At 41.5% G+C, this 21,084-nt stretch overlaps 1 protein-coding gene across 1 annotated transcript; it reads left to right on the plus strand.

The window, feature by feature from the left end:
* Positions 1-11,182: 11,182 nt before the first annotated feature.
* On the plus strand, positions 11,183-19,522 carry VIM (vimentin). The gene is made up of 9 exons (XM_051802465.1): positions 11,183-11,820; positions 12,002-12,062; positions 16,055-16,150; positions 16,296-16,457; positions 16,956-17,081; positions 17,807-18,027; positions 18,117-18,160; positions 18,580-18,665; positions 19,155-19,522. Exons 1-9 carry the CDS (start codon positions 11,279-11,281, stop codon positions 19,194-19,196), a joined length of 1,380 nt encoding a protein of 459 aa, XP_051658425.1. The 5' UTR covers positions 11,183-11,278; the 3' UTR covers positions 19,197-19,522.
* Positions 19,523-21,084: the final 1,562 nt, after the last annotated feature.

Consider the following 21,084-nt stretch of genomic DNA (forward strand, 5'->3'; position numbering starts at 1 on the left):
ACATTTCAGTAGAACTCCTTCAAAGTACAGATGCAAAGTGAAACTAAAGAAAATGGCAGCTTTTAGACTATTGAAATTAGTAAAGCTGATAAGTTTGAGCTTCTTACTATTTCCATAACCTACAGATCACAGCAATGCAAGATACTCTGAGGAGTGGGATCTGGAGTTAGCCAGGACAGTTCATTTATTTAGAGCTGTCCAATACCTGGAGCAATTAATATCAGATAGGGAGACAGAGCTGAGACCTGTTTTTCCTTATCCTTTCCCTGACTCCAATGTATTATTGCCATTCACACATAGGAAAAATGGAGTCTGATGGAAAAAGCAGCAGAGATGTCTCTGCTGTGCTAGTGGCAGTATAGAACACTCCCTGCTCAGGAGAAATGCTCCACCTACGTCCTCCACCAGTATAGTAATTTGGAGAATCCGATCAAAACACCTACAGTCTGGCAACAAAAAAATTCACAAACTAGGTTTGGATTTTATTGGCTTCCTCCTGCAAAGCCTGGGAAACACCAAAATTTCCCTAGCGTTCATTTTTAAACAACTGCCAGTAGTCAGTTTTATCGTTTTGTATGACTGTGTCTACCCTAACCTGGTTCTCATTATTAATTGACAGCTGCAAAAAGGACTGAAAATGCGAACAGGGAATCTGGAAACAGTTACTTGTAGTGCTCTTCACTTTATAAATGTAAAGTCAGCATAATAATAACCATACTTTTTGGATCCGACCTTACATAGTAGTATTTAAGGTATGCTGCTTATTTCAGAAACTGGGGCAATGGCCGAGACGTGCTGAAATCCATGGCCATGCATATCTTTCTTCTTACAAAAAAATGAATGATGGCAGAGAGTGGATAAGCCCCTTGAAAGCATTTGTTCATACTTCACTCAGGAAATCTTGCTAACACATGCTGCCACTGCTATGGGGCAGGCTAAACGTTGCTCACACTTTGTCTTGTGACCCGAAAGCAGCCACATGTCTGCAAAATTTCCCAACTGGTTCTCTCTGACTTACTGAAATTTGGATATTGTGACAACTCCTTCTTACTCTGTTCCATGCACATAGTAAATCTCAAGGAACATTATTAATAGAGGAGATTAATAACAGAGTTGAAGTCCAATGCCCAGCTCTCTACTCTTTACATTTTTTAGGACACAAGTATGGGCTGTTTCAGATACGAATTATGGCTCCACAATATAGCTGGCTTCAAATAGCTAATGACAGGCTATTCTAAAATTATGTTAGTTTATTCTAAATGAGCACATCTACATAACTATGATAATGCATTGATGAAGCAGTTATTTTCTTGACTCTAATATATTTATAGTAAAATATATTTTAAGCAAACTGATCACTCGATATGTTTAAAGTTTTGACATAAGCATATGGTATCAGCATTTTCATTGAGACAGCTTTTGAAAACCTCCTCCTCCTACCAACTTGCAACATTTCCTCAGTGTAGAAGTTTCCAAAGTTTGCCCACATCTCTGATGAGTGGTATGATACAGGTAATCATGCTAGATTTGTAATTGTTGCCCTGGTAACCAAGAAACACATCCAGTGAAACAGCGACATGTGGTAAGAGGAACACGCAGATGAAACCACTGCAATATTTTTGCTCCTTAAAATGCTTTAGAATTGTTAAAAACGTTACAATTAGCAATGCTGCCAAGGAACATCACAGAAACATGCAAAAACTACTGCCATAAGATTCAGCATTGTACTTGGCAACTGAAAGGTAAAATTACAAAATATGACTGGTCTGTGTACTCTTGTTCCCCAAGTGAGAAGAAAGATTTTCACTCCCGTGTTTCTATAACTCACACCAGCAACAAATGCACATAACAAACGCACAAAACTTTTACAGGAATCTCAAGCCTTCTGCAGTTACAGGTAACTCTCCTCCCTGCCCTCCCATCTGCAGCAGAGCGGACAGGAACACACCAGAAGGGCCTCTGCCTGCCCCTGGCTTTGAGCAGGAGGTTGCCAGTCTGCAGAGCATGTCACTGGGTTTTATTGAAGTCAGGAATATAACCCCTCCACATAAGGCTGGGTGATGGAAGGTAGTAGACTTGTAGCTGGGAAGTGTTTGTGAGTATTTCCTCTATATTCAAAAAGTGGAGAGAGAGCAAGAAAAATCTCCCGCTGCTGATACACCAGATGTTTAGTAGTGCCTTCACAGTGGTCAACCAAAACTTCAGTACAAGCAAATATCAGTGGTGATGGCTGAACAATGAAAAATACTGCTTGTGTCTGAATGTCCAGTATAACCTACTAAATATCTGAGTGAGGATCAGGAAGAGTATACAGATATCTCAGCTGTCTAGAAGGGAAGATCATGTTCTGAGTCAGAAATCACTGTGGCCAGGAAAGAATGTGAGGATGTCATACCCTTGCAATGCAACCACTGAACTGAAAAAAATACTGAGACTGGATAGCATGAATTCCTGTTTCCATAACCATTGGTCCATTAGGTTACTAATAAAACTGAAAACCTTTTGCAGTTTGTCAAAACCAATCTGTAGCAGATGTAATATTTCAGGAGGGAATTTACCAGACTTGGTTTCTGCTGAAGTGATGCTCAGTAAAAGTAGCTGTCAGCCACAGATGTGGTGTTTCCAGGAAGCCTTATGGGCCGTGCCCACATAGCTAAGGAAGCCTATGATTTTCATTTATAATGCCATGCCTCTGCAAGACTAGAAGTGAAACCCACATAAAACCAGATTTGTCAGCCTCTCCCAATGCATTTCTAAAAACTCTATATAGGAGAAATTTGTGTAGCTGAAATTATTTGGAAGAGTGAAAAGGCACAAACACTTTTAGCCTTTTGCTTTTCAAATATATTAATAGCTCCATTTCAGGATTTTATTTTCAGGTCCTGGTGCTAGGCATATACTCTGTAGGGAATAAGGAATAAAAAGAAATTGCTTCTCTAACTAAATCTTTACTTTTCTGATTTAAATACTTTTAAATCTAAGTAAGTCTGGCCTGTTTGTTATGTTTGGCCTGCAGTGGTCATCCTGACTGGACGAGAGGCATATGTTTACATGATGTTATTGACTTTCTTGTTGTACTTACACATTCCAGTGCTTGACCAAAAAAAATAAAGGATAAAAAAAGACTAGTAAGCAAAGAAAAAAAATTTAAAAAATTGTATAAAGCCTTCACTGGACAGAACAAAACAAACTCTAAAAGGCCCACTGCACTCAGCCAAAAGATTGCTGGTGCAACCAATGTGTTTTGAATCAGACCCTTGAAGGGTCGCAGGAAATGGGTGACAGCAGGCACAGAGCCAGGCCTTGTTAAGGGGGAATCAGTTCAGGATGAGGTAATGGTGTGGGAGATCCCAGCTCGCTTGCAGGGGCAGGAGAAAATGGTGTGGTGCTTGCTGCTCTGCTGGAGGGCGGGGGGGTGATGACGGAAAGGAGAGAAAAGGAGCGCAGATGGTGGGCCTGGATGTAGGTCTTAACTTTTTACTTAAGGCAGGACTTTTCACTTCCAGTGTCCCCATATGATTTACAGAACCTATAGTGTTCAAACTGAAAAAGATTTGCAGCTGTATGTCAGCGTTGGTCACGCCTTTTGATCACAAGGCCATCTAGTATCATCTAAAGCTTTTATACACCATAGTCTTGTCTTTTAAGGAGTTCAGCCCTTACCTAAACTTTGTTTTTTCATTCAGTCCCATGTGGTGAGTTTAGTCTTTGCCTAAGACTGTAGTTAGCACAGGAAATGAGATCTTTTATGCCATGGTGGTACTATTTCAGTAGTAGGGTATTTCCTCCAGAGAGAAAGAAAACCTTTAATGTGGCTACAGCAGAGCTGTAACTTTGGAGTTGCTGAGCTACCTTCAGATAAGAAGATAGATAAGAACCATAAAATCTTCCCAAGAAGCTGAGCACTTGGTGCCTAGGCAGCATGGAGGTGTCTTCCAACCTGGCTATATTGCTGGCATTTGCAAATGAGTTATTTTGAAGCTAACCTGAAGCTATTTGATACCACTTATTAACTGCAATTACAGAAGTGACTGTACTGTAAATATTCTCTTTCTCACTTTGTACGTGTCTACAAATGTCTGTCAAACACACCAATATACTATCTACCAGAAAGTCTCTTGGAAAATAGTCTATAGTAAAACACAGATTTGAAGATGTGGAATTTTATAAGGATAAGCTGAAATTAAGGATAAATTGAAAAATTGTTCTGAAAATAATCCTAGGTAAAATATAACAGTGTAATTTTTGGCTGCTAGGTCTTTTGGAGTCCCTTCCCCAAGTAAGTATTACCTCAATTAAAAACAAAAAGCTTTTGGTTTTTTTAAAGTTGAAACAAAATTTTTTTAGAAAAAGGGATGTGAATTTTTTGTTATTTTTGCTAAGACAGCCTGGAGAGGAAAGCCCCAATAAACCTAACCTGAAAGGCTCAAGATGTCCTAAAATAATTATTTCTGAAGAAATCATCTTGCAGAAGACATATGCCAGTATGGACTGGCAATGTCAAAATTCAGCTGTAGGGAGCTGGGCTGAATTAAGACTCCAGCAAACATGTTTCACATAATTAATAAGAAAAATACAATGGGAAATTGCTGAATTGTCTGTTGGAAACCCTGCATGTCAGATGAAGTCCCTGAGGATGATTTCATTGTAGTTTCGGTGCCAAATCAGATGTAGCACTCACCTCCTACGGTATGGGACACTGTTGTTCAAAACTTAACATTAAACTTGAGTAATTAATTAACATAAACTGTCATAATTCCCATTATCATTGCCAGTCCAGGCATCATGTATATTGTAATGCAATAGTATTGTGTACTTCATCTGCAGGATATATCTCAAGATTCCTCTTGATACCACAGAACTTGATTATTTTTGGGATACAACTGAAGGACAGTTGCATTACCATATCCAGGGGAAATCATGCCTCTCTCTTTGAAAAACTGTGACATCTGACCTGTATGTTGTTTCATTCTGATGTGCTTTGGACTTACATGGTAGACTTCATAACTTCCATGTCATGGAATTCAGGGCAAATGCCTCATCCATGTCAAATGAACAGCCACAAATACTGGTAAAAGTCTGAATCAGCAAAACTGAAACATCTACAAAGTACCTGAATAGTTGTTAGGTCCTTCCTCCTGTCATCCTACACAAACTCTCTCCCACCCAATGACCGTATACAAGACCAAATTCTTAAGGAAAATGTCAAGTAGATAGTGAATTTTGTGTGTGATGGGAAACAGGACAACTTTCCACCTGAAAAGGATGGACACCTCTACTCTTAGAGACATTTGCTCTCTTCCTTCTCCAGCCATAGGCATTATCTGTTCTGTATTTAACAAAATTTCCACTCAGTTCCTTTAGCCCACAATATTTTATGCATCTTAAATCTGGATCATTTTACCTTCTTAATCCCAACTGGACAGAGTATATTTATGCTTGGAAATCAGGCATAGAGCTGGCATGTAAAAACAGTCCATCTTCTCAGAAACTCAGTCTTCTCAGTTTAGGGGTGTGTGTAGCACCGCCTCTTTCCTTTGAAAGGAGCCAACTAAGCCCAGAATGGCTAACACAATGTACTCTCAGTTTATGAGTCTCATTGGAACCAAGGATTTGGCACGAGAAATTGGACTGGGGAATCTGCTAAAAACTTGGCCTCAAGGAGCTAGTACTGTTCTGCTTGTCCTGGGCATCTCAGAGGAAGAATGGAACAATTGCTGCATGCAATTAATGATTCTATTGCTGAGTCCTGCCTCTTCCTCAGAAGGATCATCATTTCCTGGTATATCATGGCATGAAAACATTATGCTATTTATGCTTTGTGTAAGTGATGGAACTGGGGGAGAGAGAAAAATGAAATCACTCCTCAGATTTAATTGTTTTTTGGCTAGAGGACCTCTTTAGGCAGTTCGCTTTGAAAAAAACTTAGCCAAAAAGTAGTAAATGTTTAACCGATGGGGTTCATTAATGGCATGCTAGAATGACTTCTTTTAGCTTTTTCTGAAAGAGAGAATGGATGGATGGATGACTGATCTTTGAAAAAGGTTGCAATCTCAAAATTTAAAACTGTGATTGCAGACAAATACAGCTTCCCGTGGTAACATGCCATGACACATGAATGTTCATCCACGCTGTTGACTTCTACCTGTGCCAACAGTTTGCTGCAGGGATAGTAACTGAGCTCTGAGCAACATCAAGAGGGACAAAGGACAGGAAGAAGCTATGCACGCTATACATTTTACATAGATCCTGCTGAAAACTTAAGCTATCAATTTAAATATTTTATCTGATATTTAAGTTAAATGGTCTTTATAAAGTGCCCGTCATGATCCTTGAACAATTTATTGGTCCTTGAAAAAATACAAATTTCATGAAACAAGGACAGTGGAGAGATAAAATTTCAAATTGTCTATTGTTGTCATCCAAATCAAGGTTGAGAGACCTTGTTTATTCTGGAAATTACTTCTGCTTAGAGTTTCAGGTTGAGCCTTAAACCATGCCAAACCTCTTGTAATTTTGGAAAACATTGTCGTTTATGTCACAGTCATTGCTAACCATATTGCTGGCATTCAGCAGTCAGTGCTATTGCTATTAAATGAAGTGACAAATGGAGTATACAGGTTGTCATACTTTTTTGCTGTGGTTTTTCATTTGTTTAAGGGATTGATAAAATAAATTGCTATACCAGTGACAGAGCTGAAAAACTTATCCTTCCCTTCCCTACCCTTCCCTTCTCGTATTGCTAGAGCTGTGCATGGTGTTTGAGAAGAACTCAGTGTATAGGGCCATACTGGCTTTGAAAATGAGCACTCAGTTTGGTACAGAAATGTCCTATTTTTACACAGAAAACATTCTATTCTGGTAATTAGAAACCACAGTAGAGAGGAACTTAATACATGACAATAATAATTCTTTGGAAATGTAAGTCATGCAACTGGGTGGCTTGAGTCATGTTCAAATCACTTCCCTACTGATGAAACCCCTGCCAGTTTCATATAGTTCATTATACATTAAAATAGAATATTTTAAACAGAGTTGGTTAGTTTTGAGTATAGAGCATAGTCATTTACTTGAAAAAATCAGCAGCTAGTCACACCCGTTTGATATGCTTTGCAACACTGGCAATAACTGTAGGCAACATCATTTTTAAAATACATTTCGTAAAAGAATTTACCAATTTCTTTCTTAAGACCTCAGTTAGTCAAGGAAGTTACTCATAAGGGGAGACTTCAATGCCTGAACATTTAGGTGTTCTGCAGCCTGGTGATGTTCACAAACCCAAATCAGCTCTTCCCAGTCGGCATGCAGGGAGATGGAATCTCTGGATTCAGAAAAATCATCTCTTCCCTCAATGCACTGGCCTTTCTTGGAGGCTTCTCCTTCCACTTGGCTCCCAGCTAAAGGGAAGGACAATTCTCATGTGAAGATTTAGAACCAAAATCAATTTTTTTTTGAATTTGGACTTTTCTGTTTTCAAAGCCATAGCAGTATTAGTGTTTTCAGGCCATGGTTGCAGGAGGAAGTGCTCTTTGGCACTGAAAGTTCAGCAATCACTCAAGTGATAGCACACAGCATTTGCTGTGGCTGAGCACTTCAGAGAGTTCCTGTTCAGTTGTCTGTAGGGCATTAAGAGCCTTTCATTTCCTCATGTTAAAGTGGGTCCCTATTGCCCAGAGTCTGTCCAATACTAATGGCACAGGGAAAGTATGAAGGAATGCCTCTACAGCCCCATGCATGCCCTGGCTTAAGATTACTGTATGGTACTGACAAGAAAAATGATTGTATTTGCATAGCAGGATGTTTTTCAAGGTTATTTAATATTTACGGGTCCTTTGGCACCTCCTGGAAGCAGAAACTTTGGAAAAAGGAGCATAAATCTGATTAATGAAAGCATTCACATCTGTTTGGTCAAAGTTTATAATAACTGGAAAGCAAATTCAATGTTTGCTCTAGTTTCTTACTGTTTTAATGAAATGGTAAATAAAAAAAAATAAAAAAAAGAAGTGAATGCTACTCTTTTCAGTGAAGTTTTCAGAGCAACGGTTATTTTTTCAAGTAGATCTTAGAAATTCTGTTATGAGGACATCTTCATTTTTAGGGCAACATATATTCAGTATAAAGCCATTCATGCATCTGTACCCTCTCTCTATGCATACTCATTTTACCTGTTAATGACAGTTACATGCAATACAGGGGCTTTTTGCTAAGCTTCTATGGCTTGATTCTGAATTTCATTTTTGGCAGTGAACCAATACATAATTCTCTGGAAAAAAAGCCAAAAAAAATTTAAAAATTCTGCAGTGTGAACTGGAAGTCTCACGATAAAAATACCTGATTCTTTTTTTAAGAGTGCCATTGTCTGACCTCAGATCTACCTCTAAAGAGGTAAGTGATATTTCAGACTGACCAGCCAGCTACTAGGTACCAGAATTGCAAAGGAAGGCATCACAGAAAACAACATAGATGACAACTACTAGTTTATGAATAATCCCCAATGTGGTGCTGAGTGATTCTATTAGCTGTCTGTTCTTCATGTCAGAAGTGGTCAAGATCTCGATCACTGACTGTCTCTGAGAGTCCCATAGCATTTTCCATAAAACTAGACTGATTACTGTGATTTCATTTCCATTCAAAACACACTTCCTATGATTTTTATGACTACATGGAGATAGAGTCTTTCCTGAAAAGGAGAGTGGAGGGTTTTTTTGCATTCAAGGGGACATGTTTTATTCCCCCTTGGAGTTTGGGATGAAAATGCATATTAAATCTATTACAGCCTTACAAGAAACTTAGAGCTTCCTCCATTTATGCATCTGTGTAAATGCCAACCAGCAAAAGACACCTAAAGTTTTATTGTAGTCCCAACAGCCGACAATATCCGAACATTTCATAGTGAGAAGAAGCAATGGGGCAGGTGGCCAAGAGTACATATGGCAGCGGTGACATAAACATATGGAAATTACACATGAAACATGAGGGGGGTGGATCATATTTACTAAAATAAACACCTTGGATTTTAGGGGCAAAGTACTTCCTGAATGAGGATGACTGTTGCATATGTCTGCCATTGAAGGTTTTGTGAAGGATAAGCAAGTTATTTTCTGTTAGAAAAAGCAAATTAGGCACAAGCACACCTTAAAAAACCAACGATCTGCTAAAACTATCAGCATTTCTGAGTAAAACATCTTTAATCCATGAGGCTGTTGATTATGTGCTGGTTTGCTTTTTGCCTGCTCATAGAATCAGTATGTACTTTTGTGCCAGGGCTCACAAAGGCTTACAGCTCAAACTTGATGGCTTAAATAGAGCTCTGAGAGGGCCAGGCAGCACAACAGCGTCCAGGCTGGGCTTCAGGAACCTTTAGCCTCAGGAATGCCGTGTGACCTCTGCCTCTTATTCAGTTGGGTGAATGGAATGAGCTGTAGCCCAGGACTTATGCTGTAAGCACTTCAGTAGCTCAACCTTGTCAGCTTCCTTTGCTTGAGTGAATAAAGGAAACTAAAACCTCAAGGACCTACATTTAGATACAAACTTCATTCCTGCACTTCTGGTTGCCAACAGAATAAAACTAAAGCACAGTTGCCTTTAAAAAACCAAGATGTTTGATAAAATATATGGATTCAAATTCTCCTTTGTAAGCTACAATGCCTGAAGTACAATAGCTGACTTTACTATGAACTGGAGTGTAAAAATGACCTTTCTCTCCACCCACTGTTCATGTTCAGGTTTATTAAAACTTCTAGTGAAGATACTTGCCTCTGCAGGACTGCAAGCTAAAAAGAATTAAAACTCAATGGTAGTTTTGCATCTCCTAAGTGCTGAAGTAATACATTACAGATAACACCTCCACATTGTATCACTCACTTCCCATAGCAAAGAGGACAAAGTTGTTCCTTACCTGATGCATCAGTGCAGAAGTAGAGAATATGAGTCGTGCTTTGGCCACTCAAGTTTTAATTTATCTAAATGACAGGGATTCTGTCATCTCCCTTAACAAACTTCTGCATTCATACTGAAAACAATCTGCTGCTACTCAGTCGAAGTTTTTCTCTGCTAACTCATATGCCATTGCTATTGCCCTGCACTACCTACATCATTCTTCTCTGCTACTTGTAGCCCCATTTTGATTGTAAAATTGCTCTTGAAACACTGGGATTTTTTTTCTGGCCTTTCGTGTTCATTTGCAAATCATGTCTAATGAATAATTATCATTTTTGCTTTCCTAAGACTCTGACCATGTGCCTACTGAAATGAATAGCAAAAGTCTGTTGGGTACAGCACTGCAGAAACAAATCTTTGTTAAAATCAAGCCTGCTACTATACTAATTAATATCCCGGAGCAAGACCATGGATGCAGCTATTTCAATAATGTACTGTCCACACTAAAAAAAGTAAGTTGTTTCTGGAATCACTGTTACAATAATGGCAGAATTAAGCCTTACTCGTGTTCACCCAGCTAGAGGTGAAAACATATTTAGCCTGTAAAGTTTGTGTCTTTAGTGTAGAAGTAGGAGCTGGCATTGCTGTCATGGGAGGCAGCTAAAGAAAACATATACATTATTTTTCTGGCTGTTTATTTTGAACATTTGACAGCCCTCCGTGAATAGTTAGCATCAGTCTTTCCTGATCTTACTCTTTCAGAAAGCTCAGAAAGAAAGGTTCTCAGAAAGTTTCTTTTACATATATATATATACATATATATATACATATATATATACATATACCTATAGAGACGTTTTAATGGGTTAATTGGAGTATTTTGCCAGTCCTGTGACATAACATTAAACCTGCCATCCCCCCCTTGCATCACCGCGCTCACTCTCGGAGGGGGACAGCGAGAGACAAGGGGAAGCTCAGCGCGGTTTCGCGGAGCCGAGGATGCCGCTGCCATCACCGCCGTCCTCCCCGGGCGCGCCGTGCCGGGGATCCCCGCGCCCCCATCCGCGGGCCACCGCCCCGCCGCGCCCTCCCTGCCACGTCCCGCAACCCCGGCGGAAATGTGCCGTCCCACGGGGCTCAGAAAGGCAGAGACTGCTGCCCACTCTCCACTCCCCGAACCGCCCCGCTCGCCGTCTTTGTGTCCGCGGCCACCGCCCCCTCCCCGCGGGCCGGCGGCGGGCGGGACGTGCCCGGCGGGGCGGGCCCAGCCACGGGCGGTGCCGCCCCATAAGAAGGGGCCCGGGGGCCGGCCACCGCCCTTCTTCGCCCGCAGTACGTTCGGGTTCCCCTGCTCTGCTCTGCTCCGCTCCCGGATTACAAAGCCCGCACCGCCGCCGCCATGAGCAGCAGCACCAAGAACTCCTCGTACCGCCGCATGTTCGGCGGGGGCAGCCGCCCCAGCACCGGCACCCGCTACATCACGTCGAGCAGCCGGTACTCGCTGGGCAGCGCCCTGCGGCCCAGCACGGCCCGGTACGTGTCCGCCTCGCCCGGCGGCATGTACACCAGCAAGACGACGTCGGTGCGGCTGCGGAGCAGCATGCCGCCCATGCGGCTCCACGACTCCGTGGACTTCTCCCTGGCCGACGCCATCAACACGGAGTTCAAGGCGAACCGCACCAACGAGAAGGTTGAGCTGCAGGAGCTAAATGACCGCTTCGCTAACTACATCGACAAGGTGCGCTTCCTGGAGCAGCAGAACAAGATTCTGCTGGCCGAGCTGGAGCAGCTCAAGGGCAAGGGCACGTCCCGCCTGGGCGACCTCTACGAGGAGGAGATGCGGGAGCTGCGGCGGCAGGTGGACCAGCTCACCAACGATAAGGCACGCGTGGAAGTGGAGCGGGACAACCTCGCCGACGACATCATGCGGCTGCGGGAGAAGTGAGTGTGCCGGGGGACGCGGGTTCGGGCTGCCGGCGCCTCCCGCTGCCGTCCCCCCTCCCCGTCTGCTGGCGCGGAGGCGGCCCCTGAGCATCCCGAGCGGTACCGGGCCGGCGGGAGGCTGGGCGGGGGATTTGGGGGACCCCTCGCTCCCTCCTCACCGCTGTCTTGCCCCGTCCAGGTTGCAGGAAGAGATGCTTCAGAGGGAGGAGGCCGAGAACACCCTGCAGTCCTTCAGACAGGTTAGCGGGGGCTGGAGGGAGGGAGCGGTCGGAGAGGAGGGACTGAGGAGGTGGTGGCGGTGCCTGGGACGGAGGGTGGGACTGCTAGAGTTTGCTTTTCTCGCACAAAGAGATTCCGTCAGTTCTCACGCAAACCCTCCGTGTTTTCTTTAGGGGGATGCTGCGGTCTGAGGGGAGGGGAGGGTAACTATTGTCTTGCTTTATCCAAGTCTAGCCTGTTTTACAAAAAACGCTCCAACGTGGAATCACTTTCCGATCCAATAAAAGTGAAAGGGGGCCATCTGCTCGCTTGGCTGAAGGGTATTAATGGTTTCTATGGGATTCACCGTGGAATGCAGATACAGGCATTCTGGCAAGTGTGGTGGCAGCAGATTGAAATAATAGATCCCTTTGTGTCGGAGGGGAGGGCGCAGTGGGCTGCATTCTTACTAAATGTGTAATGGTGTGGGCATATTTCTAGCAAAATGTGTCTACCATGTATATCGTCCATTTTTTTATATGAACCAGAACTCCTTTTTGATGAATCACTTTGGACAGTGCATCACTGGACAACAGTTTCAAATTTAAAATTTTTCATGTGGGTGTTGTCTGCTGACACGAAGTAGTCAATTTGTTCCTCGGGGTGAGGTCACAGCAATTGAGCCTGCCTTCTCTGGGTGTCTGTTAAGAACATGGAATTTAATCCTCTGTAAAACAAAGTTGTTAATTTAGGAAACAATTTACATTAGAATTTATTCTCTGTAGGATGCTATGATGTTATCCGGATAAACTAAAACCTACATCACAACCAGAACCGACTGTGCAAACAGTGTTCAAAAATTGTTAAGCTCAAGTTTTCACTTGTGCAAAACCGGCTTTCAACTTGGATTAAGCTTTGTTTGGACTAGGAGATGTTTAGGAATGTGCCTTCTCAAAACAAGGTCTCTTCCCTAAAACTGCTGGTGTAAAACAGCATTGCTAGCATTCCTCCAGGCTGGAAGTGCCCTTATCTCCAGGCAGCTGGGTACAGGCTGATTTTGTTCCAGAGCTCTTCATAGACATTAGTAGAAGTCACCATTCAGGAAATCACCACTTCATTGTCAGCATTTCTCCGGGCAAGGCTTTTGACGTCAGTATATTATAGTCCTTGAAGGATAGAAGGTGTCTCCATGAGATAATGTGTGGAAACTGAAACACCTATTCCCATTCAGAGCCTGGGAATTCAGTCTCCCCAGGCATTCTGGGGAAAGAAGTTTGAAACAGAACAATTTGAGATACTGCCTTAATTAATTAAGCTTATGGGTTTTTTGAGTGCTAAGCCAATTTAACATAGTGCAAAGTTCCATGCGGAAGCATTTAACTTAAGCTTTAGAGAACCTGATCTACTCTGATTCATTGCTGAATTCAGTTGAAGGTTGGCTTTTACGTGATCTCTTGTCCTTAAATGGTGCACTTTAGGCATGTCTATATTTCAAACCAATTGAACTTCATGAAGACTCTAGGCTTTCAAGTGAACTTGGCTTTGTATGTATCTATCCCACACTTATTCTCCAGCTCTTCCCTGCACTTTGGAAAGGGGTCATTCAGGAGCTCAACCTCTAGCAGATCTGTGTGTGCAGTACAGTCAGAATTGGATCCATTTAATCTCCTACAGTGTAGCTTTTGCATAAGAAATGAAAATCGTTGTCTGTGGAAACTCTACACTAAATCCACTTGTGACATAACTTGCATGCTGATGTGTTTTATCTGAACAACAATAATACCTTGCTTTTCCTCACTAGGAAGGGTATGGTTAACACAGAGGTTTTGAAAACTAAATCTGTTTCAGTATTGTTCTCCTGAAAGTGAAATGAAATTCATAGAACGCTGAAGTTGAACTATCCTGTTATGCTTTCCATTGTTAAAAAAAAAAAAAAAAGCCCAGCTTTTTATTAAACCATTATATTCTTCCACTGGAAAGTTTTATACATGGATTCAGAACACTTCAGCAGACATTTTGCTGCTCTGATGTAGCATCAAAATAACTTTCTACGAGATAGAGCAGTTGTATACTTCATTTTTTTAAAATAAGGTGAAAAAATATTTGAACTTTTATTACCAAAAGCTGCCTGCTTCAGAGACGGTTCAACTCACGCATACTGAATTCTAATTTAATTATTCTCGGCAAAGATGTGATTTTACTCATGTGCTGAGGGGTGTACTGCATAAAAGAAATGTAAAAGTTCAGTGAGTTCTTTCCTTTGGGGCAAAACTAGCATCACAATTAGTGAGAAAGTTAGTTATTGCAGTGTTGCCAACTACATTGGCAGCAAGGTCCTGAACCTATGACAAGACTAACAGGTCAGCTCCTGGCTAACCTGAGGTGTGTCTGAAGTAAACAGAGATGCTCAACCTGTGAATTATGTGGCTTGCGTTAAAGAATCTCGTAGGATAAAATCAGTGGGTACTCCATTTTCATGTTTCTATGACTTATACTTTGCTCAGGCTACAAGTAGCTTATTCATTCATGTGGTTCTCCATCTAGGAAACACTGATACACCGAATCTTAATGATAGGGAATATACAAATGATAGCATATAGTAAAGCACATACAATATATTAAGTGTCTTCAGTTGAAGATTCTTTCAATTTATTATAAGGTCCTAAAAATCCTGTAGATATTCAGTCGTTCAGAAAAAAAATGATTAGTCTTCAGGATGCAGATTTCTGTAAAATCCACTAGAAACGCTTGGGATATCTTACCGACGATGTTGGGTCATAGCCATGTAATTTTCTGCCAGAATGATCTTGAGGGTTTTTTGTGGGGAGGAGAACAAATTAATTAGGAAATTCCTTCCTTGAACAGAAAAACAGAGCCAGTATGAACTGTGGGGTGGAAAACTGGATTTGATAGAGAAGTTGTGGAATAACACATGAAAGGGGTATTTTGCTGGATAAAGAGAACAGAAGAGTTCTTCTGAAGCAAGAACTTTACCCCAGAGTAGGAGTGATCCAAGGAATGGCTTTCTAGGAGGCTAAAGAAAACACTCCTTATTTCAAAGGTGTCATAATGGTAAGAACCGCTGATTAGGAATTTTGGGCAATCCAAAATAGCTTTAGAGTAAGCTGTGAAAACCTGATAAGTTAATACCCTGTGAGCACAAGCATGCGGCTGTGTATGTAACTATTGTGAAAGGAACAACCGTCCTCTTTGCAAACTAGTTGTCCTACACATTTAAAATGTAAGAAGTTACCAATCAATGTTTAGTCTTAAGGTATGTTTTTGAACTATTTCAAGCTACTCCCATGTGACATTCATGGTGTGTCTTCTGTTATGCCCTAAGTGAATTTTTTCTGTTGATTAAGATTATCTCTGTCCAGCAAAAAGTGGAGTGTTTGCCAGCAACTACGAGGGTGTAGGCAATGATGAGTAACTCAATTTGCATTTATGCTCATACCTTCTTTTTCTCGAGGGTGACCTGTTGAACTGCTTGGAGAAGTAAATGCTGCAGTTCCTATACATACCTCACTAGCTTTTACAAGTATGTTTTCAGCTGTGGTCTGTGGACTTAAAGGGCTCTGTGGTTGGTCACCAAGGAGTCCATAAACCAAGCCCACTGATAGTCATGTAGGCACATGGGTTGCACTTTTAAGCCCTACTGGAAAGAATGGAAGTTTGTAAATTGCAAGACTCTTTCTCAGTGTAATCAAGCTAGAAGCACTTACTGCTGACTTCTGACTCGAGTATCTGTTTCGTTTTCAAGCAGGATTTACACCATGATCTGTGTTTTCTTGATCATACCAATATGTTGGCAAAGATGCATATGCTGTATAGTTCACAAAAATCACAATAAAGGTGCATATAATGGTTTCAGGCTAGGGTAGGAGATGGCAGAAGGGTTTCTTACAGCTTTTGATTTCTTATTTTCTTGCCAAAATGCTCAGATCAGTCTGTTGTATGCTGCTGAACTTGCTGTAAAAGACTTTTCCAGCCCAGTTTTGTAAGACTGTGAATCATTCTTCTCCCTGGTCAGGATGTTGACAATGCCTCTCTGGCACGTCTTGATCTTGAGCGCAAAGTTGAGTCCCTGCAAGAGGAGATTGTCTTCTTGAAGAAGCTTCATGATGAGGTAAGCTAAATAATGAGGGCCTGTGTTTAGATGCTGACTGTCTGGCATGCAAGTAAGTTCTTTACTGGTTCTGTCCCAGAGTCCCTGCCTGTGTATGTTCTGTATGCTTGCGTGTAATAACATTGAGCATCTGCTTCTCTCTAAGGAAATCCGAGAATTGCAGGCCCAACTCCAGGAACAGCACATCCAAATTGATATGGATGTTTCTAAGCCTGATCTCACTGCTGCCCTGCGTGATGTTCGCCAACAGTATGAAAGCGTTGCTGCTAAGAATCTTCAGGAAGCTGAAGAGTGGTACAAGTCCAAAGTAAGTGAAATGCATCAGGCGCTCAAAACAATTGTACATAACAGCTTTGCTGTGGCACTCAGTGTTCCCTCTACTGGACATTAACACAGCCATGACACAAAGTAATTTTTAAACTTGTCTGGGAAGAGTACAACTGAATGCATTCTGTGCCATAAGTTAGAGCATCAAAATAATGGGTGCATACTTGAGTCTTTCCTATGCTTGTACTTGGAAGCAGATGTTGGATGAAGTACTGGAGAAACAAGTGAGCAAATGGGTAAAAAAATGGTGAGAAAATGGGAAACATACAGGGTAGGGAAACAAATCTGAAAGTTTGCTACACATTCCAATTTAACAATTAGAAATAGAGAAGCATTCTAAGAGTAATGCCAATATTTAAATGTTTCGGGTGTTAACACTTGTAACGACTTCAATTGCTCTCAGATGCTGTGTCCACAAAAAGTCTGTTTCACCTTTTGTGTTGAAGTGTTGTGCTAACCAAACTGGGGCTTTCCACAGTTTGCAGATCTCTCTGAAGCTGCTAATAGGAACAACGATGCCCTGCGCCAGGCCAAACAAGAAGCCAATGAGTACCGCAGACAGATCCAGTCTCTCACCTGCGAAGTTGATGCTCTTAAGGGAAGCGTAAGTAGAAGACAGCAGTGGTTGGGGCATTCTTCCCTTTGCAGCTTTAAGCACTGCACTGCAGTTTAGTTGTTGCTCTAGATGTGAATACAGGTGATCTGCCATGCAATACAGCAGCTTATTAGTACTTTTTGAAGAGGATGCCATGGGCTTAGTTCGCCTGCATGCGTGACAGTGTGCTGGTCAGATTGATACACTGAACTAGTCTTATTTGAGCTATAAACAATGAGTTCATTCTCTTGCTATAATATTCACTGTTTATGTAGCACTTTCTGGAAGTGTTTATGCATTGTCTGTGAGGTACAGCTGAAGCCATAAAAAAAAGCTGGAGGAGCAGTGGAAAGGAGGCACAAATTTTGCTGCTGCTAGAACCTGACTACCCTAAAGGCTGTCTTGAAATGAATTTAACAGTCTTAAGTACACCTGCAGGCCCCCTCTCTGAGGACTGCTTGCACGCTGACTTGTACTGCATATGTTGGGTTTACTGTAAGAGATCGCTTTTCCACCTGGTAGAACAAATACATGGCACACCTCAAATCATGTAGCAGAATAACCCTCCTTGACTTTGCAAGGGGAAGACAGGAAGATCATAAATTTAGGATGTGTCTGGGCATTTTCAGAAAGGATGCTAATGTAGCATAACTTTTTTTAAAATGCTAAGGGTTTTGAGAGCGGGGAAGAGTGGCTGAACTGCAGCAGTGCTTGATTTCATTGTTCTCTCCCAGAACGAGTCCCTGGAGCGCCAAATGCGTGAAATGGAGGAGAATTTTGCTATGGAAGCTGCTAACTACCAGGACACTATTGGCCGTCTGCAGGATGAGATTCAGAACATGAAGGAAGAAATGGCTCGCCATCTGCGTGAGTACCAGGACCTGCTGAATGTAAAGATGGCTCTTGATATTGAGATTGCCACCTACAGAAAGCTGCTGGAGGGTGAAGAGAGCAGGTAATCACATACAGACACTTTCTAAATGCCAATTACTAGAAGACGCTCTACACTCGTGTCTGATTTGATCCATTTCTTTTTTCCTTTAGGATTAACATGCCCATTCCAACCTTTGCTTCTTTGAACCTGAGAGGTAAGCTGTTTCTGCCACTTCAGTTTAGCCAGTTGTTCTGTCACTATTGAGAGGGGTTCGGATAGTTCCTTTTATGCTGGTTTTTGAACTTGTGTAGGTGCAGTTGATTGTGAATGTTTTTCTTGGATATAACTACAGTTACAACTTTCAATTACTTAACCTTGGATGGTAGAAGCTCTTGTGTTCCTGGACACTTGTTTAAAAATATCAATACATAGCAAGTGATTAGTTTAGATGCCTGCTGAAGGCGCTTTAAGGGCAATGGGGAGAAAATGCAGAAGACTGGCTTATTCAGAGCCACATACTTCTTTGTGTACTAAATTGGTATTCTGAAAGTAGACACTAAAATCTGTTACACCTCATTTCTTTGAGGAGGCCCTTCATCTAGACTATTGGTAATAATACACTTTCTTCTGCAGAAACCAACATTGAGTCTCAGCCAATGGTTGACACTCACTCAAAGAGGACACTTCTAATTAAGACCGTCGAAACTAGAGATGGACAGGTTGGTAGTAACTTTTAATTTTATTTCTGTCACAGCTGGTTACCTTAGTGCAGCCTTTATATTGCAGTAAATATTGAGTAGAACAGAAACTGGCAGTTCAAGCTGTGTGACTTAGCATACAGTTGTAGCAAACAGGCTTCCATGGAAAAGTTCATAAAATTCATCTGATGGTAAAACCTTAAGTTTCTGACAGTTACCTGTGTATTGAGTATTTAAGTTCACCTGAGTTAGCAGTTCTCAAAAGATTTCCTTAGGAAATCTTTGCAGCAAACAGAGGTACTTGTTTGGGCCAAGATGCTGTTGTCAGTCTTAAGTCAATAAAGCTTAAATGGTTTCTGCACAGTCTTTGCAAACTAGAACTTCTCATTTAAAAGTGAGAGCTGATACCCATTTGTTCACATTTTTGTGGTACTGCATGTTCCACTTTTAAGTCTAAAAAAACCCCACTTCCCACTAAAACTTAATGCAACTGTTTCTGTTTTTCATCAGGTTATTAATGAAACTTCCCAGCATCACGATGACTTGGAGTAGAGCTGAAGTGAAGATGCATACTTAATTAATGCAGGAGAAATTCTTACCAGCAAGATTGAAAAAGTCCATGTCTTAAAGGAAGAAACAGCTTTCAAGTGCCTTTCTGCAGTTTTTCCATGAGCGCAAGATGATTATGCTAGGAAATAGGTCTTAGATCTTGCAAACTGACTCTCCCTGAAAGATTAGAGTTTACAATGGAGTCTAGTTTACAAATAGCAATATCTTGTGCTGCAATACTGTTTTTAAGTATCAGAATTCAATAAAACTGCTTTTTTCCAGCACAGTATGAGCAACCTGTCGCTACTTCAATAAATCTTTGGAAAATGGCTCTTGATGTGTTCTAATTTGTTAACTTCATGACTTTCTGGAAAGCCATAACAACATAATGCTGGAATTACTATACGGTTGACATCTCTAGTACTGGCTGTGTGGAATGCTGTTTTTTCAGTTTAACTAGATAAACTGTCTTACTCATTTACTGCTTAGGTTTTGGAACCAACTAAATGGACTATAACTGGCAGATGCATAATGTATTATGATATTTCTTATCAATTGAATAAAATATGATACTTCAAGCTAATAAAAGTTAATCTTGCTTCCATATACTAGTTAACCCAGTTACTAAGAGCCAAGAATGCTCAAAATACCTTAAAACTTGGTTTTATAAAACATACTAGTTATGTAGTGGAGAAATAGTTCACGCAAGCCCTTATCTCAGACAGCACCTTTGCAAGTTAACAGCTGACTTGGTATATTGACTTCATTTTCCAGGAAAGACTAGTTCCCAAAGGCTTGTCTATATTACAGAAGCTAAATGAAGTTTTTATATGGATTGGGGGTTAGGAGAGACTAACTTACCTTATTGCTGACTTGATTCTAGTATTTAAACTCCTTTTTAAAAACGGAGAACCACCATGCTTGGTGTTCTCTGCTGAACATCAGGGTAAGTGCTGTAGAATGGGAAAGAGAAAGCTCCCATCTGGCTTGCTACAGTCTTATAGAAGACAGAAGTGAAAGGCTGAAGTCCTCTGTGAACACTCAAATTCTCTTTTGCAGAGCAAGAAACTTCTCAAATTTAAACGTTTGAGACCACAGCACAGCCCCATGAAAGTTGTTATTCTGTTCTGCATCACTCCTGTAAAACCTGCCTCCTGTAAACTTTTACTGAGGTAACAATTTTTGTGGAATGAGTAAAAGCAAATGAGTTGTTCAGTAAATATGTACAGCATTCAGTGCTGATTCAAGGTGAGGGTAGTAGTTCTGTGTTGTACAGGCACTCTCACAAGCACTTGGGAACTGATCTGTAAGAAAAACATACTATTACCCTATCTGATAGGGATGAAAACAAATTACTTATTTTCCATCCTTATTAGCTCTTCCCTTGGCTCAAACTCAGGACTAACTAACTGGATGCAGTGCAGGCACTGGAGTGAGGGGGCAGTAGGAGTCTGCTTTTCCCATCTCTGTTGCCTGTAGCACCAGGTTAGGAGACCTGCAGCTAGGATGCTAAAGAGAGGTGGGCAGTGCCTGGGATGTGCTGAAACCCTCTGCAGCTCAGACACACAACCTGATGGTATCCCACAACCTGGGTGGGATACCTGGGGCCTGGTTGTGATAGCAGTTTACAGCTTTGAACCACCCAGGCAGAAGTACTGAAGCTGGTCTTCACAGCAGAAGAGAGGCTAAATTTTCAAACAAGGTGTGGTGCTGCTGTTCAGTGTTCACAGAGGACTTCAGCCTCTAACTTCCAACTCCTGGCAGGCCAGAGGGGAGTTTTCCACCACACTGTTACACCACAATTGGGCTGATGTTCAGCAAAACATCAAGACTTTTCTCTTGCTTACCCAAGAGAAAAGTCTTGAAGCTGATCCTGTGTTTGTTCTGCTGA

Source organism: Manacus candei, unplaced genomic scaffold (assembly GCF_025592945.1).
Source record: "Manacus candei isolate 608988 ecotype Guabito, Panama unplaced genomic scaffold, ASM2559294v1 h1tg000056l, whole genome shotgun sequence".
Taxonomy (NCBI): Eukaryota; Metazoa; Chordata; class Aves; order Passeriformes; family Pipridae; genus Manacus; species Manacus candei.

Bases quoted from the DNA above. Each gene is read 5' to 3' on its own strand.
- VIM (XM_051802465.1), top strand. From the start codon at position 11,279: ATGAGCAGCAGCACCAAGAACTCCTCGTACCGCCGCATGTTCGGCGGG. The intron at 18,161-18,579 runs GTAAGCTGTTTC...TTTCTTCTGCAG, and splicing joins TGCTTCTTTGAACCTGAGAG to AAACCAACATTGAGTCTCAG. The intron at 18,666-19,154 runs GTTGGTAGTAAC...GTTTTTCATCAG, and splicing joins TCGAAACTAGAGATGGACAG to GTTATTAATGAAACTTCCCA.